At 43.2% G+C, this 11,249-nt stretch overlaps 2 protein-coding genes across 3 annotated transcripts in view; one reads left to right on the forward strand and one right to left on the reverse strand.

The window, feature by feature from the left end:
• Positions 1–6,393, forward strand: part of LOC119478992 (wings apart-like protein homolog) — a 31,586-nt gene extending 25,193 nt beyond the window's left edge. For both annotated transcript variants that reach the window (XM_037754118.1, XM_037754117.1), the window contains exons 14-20: positions 637–770; positions 889–1,004; positions 1,318–1,491; positions 2,197–2,437; positions 2,564–2,652; positions 3,980–4,075; positions 4,632–6,393. In XM_037754118.1, coding sequence (XP_037610046.1) covers positions 637–770; positions 889–1,004; positions 1,318–1,491; positions 2,197–2,437; positions 2,564–2,652; positions 3,980–4,075; positions 4,632–4,697 — 916 coding nt within the window. In that variant the 3' untranslated portion in view covers positions 4,698–6,393. The remainder of the gene's footprint in view (positions 1–636; positions 771–888; positions 1,005–1,317; positions 1,492–2,196; positions 2,438–2,563; positions 2,653–3,979; positions 4,076–4,631) is intronic.
• Positions 6,394–9,967: 3,574 nt separating this feature from the next.
• On the reverse strand, positions 9,968–10,744 carry atoh1c (atonal bHLH transcription factor 1c). The gene has a single exon (XM_037754225.1). The coding sequence runs from the start codon at positions 10,606–10,608 to the stop codon at positions 10,075–10,077; it is 534 nt and encodes a 177-aa protein (XP_037610153.1). The 5' UTR covers positions 10,609–10,744; the 3' UTR covers positions 9,968–10,074.
• Between the last annotated feature and the right edge of the window lie 505 nt (positions 10,745–11,249).

Genomic DNA, 11,249 nt, shown 5'->3' on the forward strand with positions numbered 1-11,249 from the left:
CAGCAGTTTAATACTCAGACCAGCCCGTCTGGCACCAACAACCATGCCACGTTCAAAGTCACTTAAATCCCCTTTCTTCCCCATTCTGATGCTCGGTTTGAACTTCAGCAAGTCGTCTTCACCACCTCTAGATGACGTAATGCATTGAGTTGCTGCCATGTGATTGGCTGATTAGCTATTTGTGTTAACAAGCAATTGAACAGGTGTGCCTAATAAAGTGGCCAGTGAGTGTATATTCAAATGGGCTGACCTCCAGCACACCCGTCCTACTTTCTAGTGTGCGGAGGTTTTTTTCCAGTTATTTGAAGATAATTGTTGAATTAATCAAATCCTTGTCTTGTCTGGCTTTCAAAAAGCGTTTTTGTTATAAACAGAAATAAAATCCTTCATAGAGCACCGATTGCAATTTTCTTGGCCAATTCCCTTTTTTAAAAGTCTGACCTTCCGATTTTCTTTCTTTCTAAAAACTATAATTGACAGCATACACAACATTTTTGTAACTTTTCTTTCATGGAAAATTGAAATTCACAATAAAACAGTTAATTGTTCCAAATGTTTTTAAAGTTGTTCCTCCACGGTTCATTTTGGACTTGCAGATGTGTTGAAACACGTGTTTGTACTCCTCCTCTCTCTCAGGGGGTTGAGTAGATGCGAGGAGATGATCCAGCGTTACAGCAGGGAGCTGAACTCGGACGGAGCCGTGGGGAAGGCAGTGGAGGACTGTATGAGGGCCATCATAGGAGTCCTGCTTAACCTGACGCACGACAACGGTCAGCACCACTTTAAACAAGTTTACTGGAAACTCAAATGTTGATTAACCTGAATGGATTGTTGGATTATTACAGACAGATTGTACTCAGATGTGTGTGTGTTGATGTGTTTGTGCAGAGTGGGGCAGTACGAAGACCGGAGAGCAGGAGGATTTAATAATGACGGCTCTGAACTGTGTTCTCAAAGTCCCTCAGTATCTTCCGCAAGAGCAGAGGTTCGACATCCGAGTACTGGTGAGCATCACACACGCACACACACACACAAACACACACACACACACACACACACACACACACACACACCACACACACGTGTACTTTTTAGAGTATTTAATCCAAAGTACGAGTCCAATTTTGGAAATAACAGTGACATTATAGCCATGAAGTTACAGATGGAATATTAACAGGTGTAACATTTAAAAACGTTCACTCCATCCGTCAGTTAACGGTGCTCAGAATCTGTGAATCACTGACGCTTAATCACACTTTTAAGTTAAAAATAACAAGGTGGCAGACTTGAATAACTCTGACTGTGTGTGGTGTTCAGGGTCTGGGCCTGCTGATCAACCTGGTGGAGTACAGCGCCAGGAACAAGTACTGTCTGATGGAGATGGAGATGGAGGGAGGTCAGGGTCCCTGCGACTCCACCGTCTTGCTGAACCCTCAGCACCAGGACATCATCCGCACCGGCCCGCTGAGCGCCATCGCTGCTCTTGTACTGGTACGCTCCAGCTTGATGCGTGTGTGTGTGTATGGGTGCTCTGTGTTAACTGCATGAGAAAGCAACTTAGCATCGCTCCAGGCTAGACCTGCAACTATCAGGTTATTCTTTTCATTTATGTTTTCGGGTCAAGTTCTGAAAACCTCCCTTTTTTTAAGGTCTCAAGGTTGGCAAGTATATGTACATAGTTTTCAGCCTCTAGTGTTTCGGGTTTTGAGATATCTCTCTCAGAGACCAAAATAATGGAGGTGAGTGGAATTTGATTTGTGCCCTCAGAAAGTCTTTCCTGCAGGATCTCTCCCTCTGCTGCACACGGTGTAGTGAAATAATGCAGCAGGTGCTTTGTACGTTTAGATTTAGACTGTAAATGAATAGTTGTATTATCCTCGGTGCTCATCTGGGTCTTGTTCTGCACTGCTGCGGCAGCTCAGTTTCCCATGAGCACCATCAAAAGCTCTGTTTAAATCGAATCATCCCATATAATCAGATTTGGCTGATGCTCTTCCAGTGAGGTCAACCGTAGAATCAGCAACAGCAGTATCAAGAACTACGAAACGAGAGGAGAGGAGGAAGTGAAAGTAAAAATAGTCTGAGAAAGAGTGGATCAGTATTAGTCATCTCTAGTAGGAGCAATGAAAGATGGAGTGAAATTAAGATGAACATAATTCAAATGGCTTGTAAAACTTTTGTCTCCGTCCTCCTCAGCTGTTCCTCCAGCGGGAGCGGGCCGCCATCCAGGCTGAGGCGCAGACAGATGACCTCATCAAGGAGGCGCCGAAGCCCCCTCCGGACAAGACCGGGCAGTGGCAGGAGACGGGCGGGGAGATCCAGTGGGTCGCCAACGACATCATCACGGAGAAACCGGAGGATGAAAAGAAGAAAGCGGAGGAGGAGGAGGAGAAGAAGAAGAAGGAGGAGGAGGATGGGGAGCTGGACCTCAACAAAGGTACAACCACGTCGTCGTTGTTGTTTTAGAAGTCACCAGCTTTAGTGTGCACATTTGAGAAATAGAACATAAGACCTGAACATGTTTCTTCCTTCCTCATCATTCTCCTCTTCCTCCTCCTCTCAGCTCTGCAGCATGCAGGGAAGCACATGGAGGACAGCATCGTGGCCTCCTACACAGCACTGCTGCTGGGCTGCCTGTGTCAGGGGAGCCCGGTGAGTGAGACTCACACACACTCACACACTCTTACACAACACGGAAGATATAGAAGTGATGCACCGATACTCTCTCTCACTACTGCAGCTTCACCAGATGTGTCGTGGTGAATAGACCATTGTGTTGTTACACATCAGCAGCTTCTCTTTTCCTTTAGTTTCCCATCATTATTACTGCACACGTCGCCACCGTGGAGGATTTTATCCCTTTAATACGTCAAATTAATCACAGAATGAAACAAGTGTGCTCTTTGTTCAATGATATTTGATTATTTTGTTGTAAGCTTGTCTGAAAAGTTACAGTAGGGCTGTCAAATTTAGCCAAAAAAGACAATCAAATATTCCTTGTGTCCCTGACACCGTGTCCTGACTGGTCACAAGCGCCGCAGCACAGCGCCGCGCCGCAGCACAGCGCCGCAGCACAGCGCCGCAGCACAGCGCCGCAGCACAGCGCCGCAGCACTGCACAGCGCGACGGTTTGAGCTGAGCTTTTATCAGACGCCCTGCTTCTATTTATTCCTTTCGCTCACTTTGAAAGCACCGCAACCGACGAGGAACAGCTGATTGTTGAAGTTTAAATGAGGAGTTATCTTTACGACACCTCCTCATTTCACTACAGAAACTTAAATAAGGAGGCAGCTGACTGGAGGGAGATCACCTGAACGTTTCCTACTTGCTGTTGGCTGTATTGTTTTCAGTAAATATCACAATATTAAACGTGTGTTTTCGGTTTAAAAAGTACAAATGTGTGTAGATAGCCAGTACTACTCACCCATCTTTGAAGTGGTCACGTCTCCAGTGTGATCTGGAGCTCACAGCGTGGTTTGTTTACATCGCGAGTTTTCTCCATCATTACAGTTGTTGTTGAATTATTTCTCGTTCAGCTTGACCTAACGTTACATTTCATTTTTTATCAATGAAAGTGATGCTGTTTGACGGTGATGATGTGATGCTCGTCTTGCGGTGCCTTCAGTGTGCGCGAGGCAGACAGCCGCGGTAGTGCTGCTTTATTTCACAATGAAATATTAATTTTCATATTCTAATATCTGGCTTTTTTTTTACAATTTTAATATATATGTTAATTTATTTCACACATTAATTCATTGACAGCCCTAACATACAGCAGGCACTCATAATTATCAGGGTTTAGCTGTGAATAAGCAAAACGAGATCTCTTTTTGATTTGATTTTTTGATTCTTTATTTTGTGTATATCATATTTTGACTCTCTCTCTCTCTCTCTCTCTCTCTCTCTCTCTCTCTCTCTCTCTCTCTCTGTCTCTGTGTCTCTCTCTCTCTCTCTCTCTCTCTCTGTGTTTCTCCACCAGTTGAATGTGACTACTGTGAGAGATAACCTGCCTAAAGGAGATTTCTCCATCATGACAGAAATGCTGAAAAAGTTCCTCAACTTCATGAACCTCACTGTGAGTTGCAGCTGATATTATACTTCATCTTTGTCTATGAATGTCTGTGGAACTGACTGACTTTCTACTGCGGTCACAGTTTATTTCACAATGCTTTTTAATAAGTGAAGGAAGACGTTGAATTTCCACACAGTTAGACACATTTCTCAAACACCCGAGACTGTTACCCCATCAATAATTGATAAAATGAGAATAGGAATGAAAATGTAAAGCTGCTATTGTTAACATTGATAACATTCAGCCTAGATGTCTCATTCTCCCTCCCCGTTCCATTGCATTCACTTCACAACAAGTCGTTGCCAGACACTTACCGCCAATCCTCAGCCATTTATCTGTTTTTCCACACTAAGTGACGATTCAGAGGAACCACGTGATACCAACGTTGTTATACTATTGGCTCACAAGCCTTGTTAGAGGTGGGAACAAAACATATGACATGTTTGATACCAATGGATTCATCGGGTTTTCTAGTTTCGTTAATGTGTATTTAGAATAGGTTTGTTGTATACATGCGTGTTTCTGTGTGTGTGGTAACTGACCTCTTCTCTCTCTGCAGTGTGACGTCGGCACCACAGGACAGAAGTCCATCTCCCGGATCATTGACTATCTGGAACACTGCTAGAGAGAAGCCTGTCTCACACACACACACACACACACACACACACACACACACACACACACACACACACCACAACCATCTCCTTCATCTTCATCACCACCATCATCATCATCATCATCATCATCTCAGAAGAAAGAAACACACTTGACACACACTGAACATCATCCTCATCATCTTCCTCTCCGTGTTGTGACCAGACGTCGTCCTCATCCTCCGTTAACGGACTTTTCCTTCGTGAATGAAGAGGTTTTTTTTTTCTCTAAAGTTACTTGAGATGAATTTAGATTAATTAACCCCCCCCCCCAGCTGTGATCAGATTTTACTTTTATTAAAGATACAGTCCAAGTCAGTATTGTATTTCCCCCCCGCCCGTCCTCTCTTTACATAAGGGGCTCAGAACCATTTTTTTCCGGCCGTTATCTTTCATCTGTTTTTTAGATTTTGGCTCATCTCCTTTCAAAGTTTCCTCACAGTTCAGCTCTTCTCTCACCTGCTCACCCCGTCTCTTTGTCAAAGCACCCCCGCCTTCGTATCGATCGGTGACAGATTGGAGTGGAGCTGCCACTTTCTCCAGCCTGTCATCAAAGCCTTGCTCCCCTCAGCTCTGCCTCGGGAGCTGATAATCGCCAAAACAACTCGAGTGGTTAAAAAAAACAACTACTGACCGAAATCATTGCTTTACACACTGTGTTCTTCTTCTTTTCTTTTTACTGCTTTGACCTCTCCACTCCTGCAGGAGGTGGTTTGAGGCAGAGAAATCAAGTATTGATCTTTTCTTGCCAGAGAGCACAGCAATGACCAGAGTTCAGACCTGAATTGTGGGCTTTTGTGAAGCTAAGGTGAAGCTAAGGTGAAGATGAGGTGTTATTTTGAGGTGGGACAGCCTGTAAATGTTTGCATTAGGTCGGGTTTTAGGTGTTTTTCATCTGTATATAACCAGGAATTGTCTCTGTTTTGGAAGTAAAAGCTTTTTTTCCCTCTGCTGCAAACTAGCTGAATTTAAATTGTTCTTCTCACGCCGTTATCAAAACAGATCCCAGCATGCCGAGCGTTCACACAACAACACACCTGAGACTAAAACAGAATGACCCTTGAGGTTGTTAAAACTCTGGAAACTTCGAGCCACCCACCGCCCCGAAAAGCAGAAAGTTTTTCCCTTTCAAAGAATCGATCGCTCTTCTCACTCGACATCAAAGCTTTGTGTCTCGACGGGACCCGAGCCCTCCGGACCAGAACCTGTCCTCCTTCAGCTCCTTTCAATTACCGCCCGCTTGTGTGTGTGCTCGCCACTCGGAGAGGAGCCCTCAATTACAGCACAGAGGCCGCCGAGATGCCCCGGTCTGAGTGAGAGGTGAAGACGAGCTGCTTTACTTTGGTTTGAACCGAACCGCCAGCAGAGAGGCTTTCAGACATCAAGATGATGTTCGGTTGTTTTGTAGCCAGAAAGACTTCAGCTGTATCTGTTAAATCCTAAAGTTCACTTTGTAGTTGTTGTGAAAAAATCCTCCTCCGATCCCGTCGACACTGTCAGATCTATTTCATATTTCCCTAAGCCTGCGTTGTCGTTCCCGGGATGCATTTCAGCAACATCAAAAGGAGACTGCAGGGCTGCGTCCGAAATCACATACGATGCACTGCACATACCCGATATGTGTACTATCGTTTAACATACGTCTGTGTGAATAAACAGTAGTACGTATCTTTTCGGACGCACTGAGCTGTAATTTACATCGTCACTTCCCGAGAGCGTCTTTGCCGGTTGGAGACGTGTAACCATGGTAACCTGTACCAACCTCATGTGACCAAGACTATTATTTGTGGGAGTCAGAAAGTCTGAACTAATTGAAAAAAGAAATAATACACCATATAGCAAAGTGGAATCTTATACTTACAGTTAAATTGAAGCGGTATTGACGTTACAGAGCTGTCCGTCAACGCCCGTTATGAACATTGTCATTACTACCCCATTGCATTGTGGGATATTTATGCCGCCCCAGTGTTTGCATACTGTGATATTTCACCAGAAATAGTATGCAATTCACGTACTATTGGTTTCATACTATTGTTTTAGCGTACTGAATAGCATGCTAGTGTGGACTTTCGGACGCAACCCAAGATCAATTCAAAGCCTTTTCTTTTGTGGGTGTTTTGTAGATCCCTGAACACAGAAGCAGTGTGGCCTTTTTTTCATTTCACGTACCACTTTTTGACGAGGCTGCAGCGTATAAAGGGGTTCATAAGTTGTAACGAATTTCTTCATAAATGGTTAATAACTTGTTTACTTATACTTTATAGATTGTGTAGGATCTGGCGGCTTCTAGTGGCGAGGTTGCAGATCGCAACCAACTGAAACGTCTCCTGTGTGACGAGCGTGTCGGAGAACTACGAGGGCCGAGGCGTAAACGTAAAATGACCCTCTCTAGAGCCAGGGTTTGGTTTGTCCGTTCTGGGCTACTGTAGAAACACGGCGGACTCCATGAAGAAGACCCGCTCCCTATGTAGATAGAAACGGCTCATTTTAAGGTAATGAAAACACAGCGACTCTTATTTGGTGATTATAAATTAAAGAAAACTTATTAATATTATATTCCCTTTCTGCCAGATCCCTCTAAACGTTGCACACTGGTCCTTTAAGATTTGAAGCCTTGAGCTTGAGATTTCAGATTATTTTTGAGTAGTTCTTATGACGAGTAAACTGAAGTTCATGTGTGAAATGGGTTCAGTGGCCCCTTTTTAACTAATTAACACATGATTTATTAACCATTAATAAAGCCGGGAGTTACAACTTGTTTTTGTAAAAGCTGCCTTATTAGAAAGTGATACCAACTTCTCGTTGCTTCGTGAGTCGTTCGCCGCGTTGAAGACGAGCTGGCAGAGTGAAACGCAGAGATTTAATATATGTTGAATACAAAAACTGTAGCTTCCTACTTCATTCTATAATCCCTGGCACTTAAGTTTACGATTTGATGATTCACTTTCCAAACTGAGAACTAAAATGACGATGTTTTGACAAAATCTAAAAGTGATGATCTAGATTTGAAAAAGCAAAAATCACATTTTAAAGCTTTCAGTTCAAATGAATGAAAGTGTTTTGCCATCAAGGCAGAAAAACACATGTACCGTATGTTCCCCCAGAAAGCCTGAAGTTACTTAGTTTGTATTTTCGTAGATAAACCAGCGTGGGGGCGGAGATGTAATCCTCCTTCAATTGGAAAAATTAAGATTTAATTTTGTGTTTTTTATTTTGGTTTTGAAAACAGAAAAGTTCTCTTGAATTTCATCAACGTTCGAAGATACGTGTCATGAAGCATGTTCATCCCGTTAATATGTCTGTTCCTCAGTGACCATTACCACACACACACACACACACACGCACACACGCGCACGCACACACGCGCACGCAGTTTAACCCTCACACTCCTTTTTGTTTTAAAGTTTACAAGAGCTTTATTCACAGACGTCTGGAAGAATGAATGGAAGAGCTTTTTGTACATAGTTCTTGTACATAGATTGATTTCCTCATGTAGGAGGAGAGGTTGATGGGTAATGCGGGGGGGTTGGGGTTGCGGTTGTGGGTGGGGGAGGGGAGGGGGGGGGGGATTCAATTTAAATTTAGACCGGTAGACTCTACTTTTCTGAATCTGACTCTATTTTTCATTTTCTAAAGCCTTTCCTCCCAGTCGTGTTGTTGTTTTGGACAGACAGACAGAGAGCTTCTTAACAAGCCAACTGCAGGAAAACTTGATCTTTGTACCAATTTGCAGACTGATGTCTTTGGTTACCTGTACATAATTTTAAAATAATAAAAATTGCTACTTTCAGTACTTCCTGCTCCGTCTTTCCTTTCTCTCTGTCCTCCCGTTTAGTTCGTTGATGATCATTTCTCAGAATCACAATCTTCTGCCCCAAACTTTATTTTTGAAAGATGGAAAAACAAGTTTTTTTCTCTCATCTGCAAACTTTTGCAAAAAATGTGATGTGTTGCATTATAATACACCATCAGAAGTTCATAATCTTTGTGTTTTTGGCTTGAAAAATATATTTAAACTCAGCAACAGATTTTAGACACCAGGACCTTTCAAACATCTAAAATACAGAATGCTTTTGGCAGTAAATTGCATCACAAGCTGATAAATCTTGGGGCTTAATGTCTTTTTCTCACTGCAGGAGAACGGGAAACAAATAATTACAGTGTTGTATGAAAGTAGAGAAAGGTCATTTTATAAAGCTGATTGAGTTTTTAAAGTCATTTGGTCCCGCTCGTTCTCTCCCACATGTCCTCATCATAACTCCTCAGCTTCTCCTGTTGGTCCATCTGTCAATACTGTCTGCCTTCAGCTCCGAGCCCATTGGTTCATTCTGAAGATGTAAATCTTTTAAAGCTGCCCACAAATAAATAGTTTCATTTAAAAAAAAAAAAGAAAAAAAGAAAATAGGCTCTGTAATTTCCTAAAACAGCTGGGCTGAGCTAGTTTTAGAACACAAACAGCTGGAAATAGTGCCTTTGTTGGGGACTATTTTCTGCGGCGGATTAATCTACATTTTGTGCCCTAGTGAGTCAGAATAAACTACACTGAGGCTCATTTATGTGTTTTTAATGGAGCTCTATAACACAGAAGAAGAGGAGATATCAGGATACTTGTTAGTAGAAACATTCAGTGTTGGTTTTGGTTCTTTCATGAGATTTGATCAGTAAGAAGAGTGGTGGTGGTCGGTCCATCAAAAATGAAAAAGACAACAGAAAACAGGTATATATTGATCTACACTGTAACTAAAACATTTTTTACAGTGTACTGTAAAAAACAAAACCTTTTTTTACAGTGTAGTGTAAAAAAAAAAAAAACTTTTTTAGTTTTTTTCAAGAAATTTTAAATTTTGTCTATTTCAAAATGACAGAAAAAAAGTAAAAATGACATGTTTCATTTGTGATTTATAATTATCTGTATTTAAGCTTTTTCTTTATCATTTTTAAAGATAATTATTCTGTTTATGACTCTATTTTAACAATTAATTTATATTAGAAGAAAAAGATTTCATGGAATTCTAAAAATACTTCTTGTAAAAAAATACAGATTTTTTTTGCAAAACTTCTTTAGAGAGTTAATGTAAATTTGGGCTTTTGTAAAATTACGTTTCATTTGTGATTTATATGCAAATGGTCTTAGATTTACGGTGTATTACTCTATTCTAACAATAAATATATGTTAAAAGTAAAATATTTCTTGTAAAATTACAGTAATAAAGGCTAATTATATAACGTTTTTTTTTTTTTTTACAGTTTATTTATGTTAATTAACATTTCTTTTTACAGTGCAGGATAATGGGAAACAAATAATTACAGTCTTGTATGAAAATAGAGAAACTGATTGAGTTTTTAAAGTCATTTGGTCCCACTGGTCCTCTCCCACATGTCCTCAGTATAAGTCCTCAGCTTGTCCTCAGTGTGAGAGTCTCTGTCTGGCTCCTCAGCCTCCAGGTTGGTCCCCTGAGAGGACCGTGGTTCTGGGCTCGGTACCGGTTCTCTGCAGGTCTCCTCCTCCTCCTGCAGCAGCTCACTGAGCGTGCTGATGTAGATCTGCGCCATCTGGAGCGTCTCTGACTTGGAGAGCTTCTTGTCGCTCTCCAGGTTGGGGATGACGCTCCGCAGCCGGTCGAAGGCCACGTTGAGTCCGAGCATCCTTCTCCTCTCGCGGGCGTTGGCAGCGAGGCGTCTCCGCCTCTGCGCCCGCTCCAAGGAGCTCTTGTCCGGCTGCAGGTAGCGCAGCGCGGGGCTCAGCCGGAGCTCCAGGATGCTGCACGGAGCGTCTCGGTGGTCGCAGCCGCGTCTGGTGCGCGTCTGGAGGGTCTGGTGGAGTCCTGCCTCCGGGTGCACGGAGAGGAGAGGAGGAGCAAAGAGGCTTTTACTGGGAGGCATCACTTCTCTTCTTCTTCTTCTTCTTCTTCCAAGGAACAAAACTTCACTGAGAACTTCCAACAAAGTGGCACAACTTTCTCTCCTCTTTCACTTTGCTGGGTGGATTTATGGAGATGCTCAGAGCTCCAGTGGGCTCCAGTGGGCTCCAGTGGGCGTGGAGATGGAGATGGAGATGGAGGAGGTCGTGTGCTGCCTGATGAACAGAAGCCAAAGTTCACTACAGGAGGGCCATTAACCAAGTTCATCAAAAGAGGATTAGACGCGTCTCAGTGAGCCGCTGTGGGCAGATACATGGAGGCGGCCAAGCAGAGGAGGGGAGGAGAGAGGAGAGGAAGGAAGGAAGGAGAGAGGAGAGGAAGGGAGGATGAGAGAGGAGAGGAGGAAGGAAGGATGGAGAGAGGAGAGGAAGGGAGGAAGGAAGGAAGGAGAGAGGAGAGGAGGGAGGAAGGAGAGAGGAAGGATGAGAGAGAGGAGAGGAAGGGAGGAAGGAAGGATGGAGAGAGGAGACGAGGGGAGGAAGGAAGGATGGAGAGAGGAGAGGAAGGATGAGAGAGAGGGGAGGAAGGAAGGATGGAGAGAGGAGGGGAGAGGAGGAGGAAGGAAGGAAGGAGAGAGGAGAGGAAGGGAGGAAGGAAGGATGG

This window comes from Sebastes umbrosus, chromosome 20 (assembly GCF_015220745.1).
Source record: "Sebastes umbrosus isolate fSebUmb1 chromosome 20, fSebUmb1.pri, whole genome shotgun sequence".
In the NCBI taxonomy this organism is placed as follows: Eukaryota; Metazoa; Chordata; class Actinopteri; order Perciformes; family Sebastidae; genus Sebastes; species Sebastes umbrosus.

Excerpts from the sequence above, each read along its gene's own strand:
- atoh1c (XM_037754225.1), bottom strand. The coding sequence starts at position 10,608 with ATGCCTCCCAGTAAAAGCCTCTTTGCTCCTCCTCTCCTCTCCGTGCAC.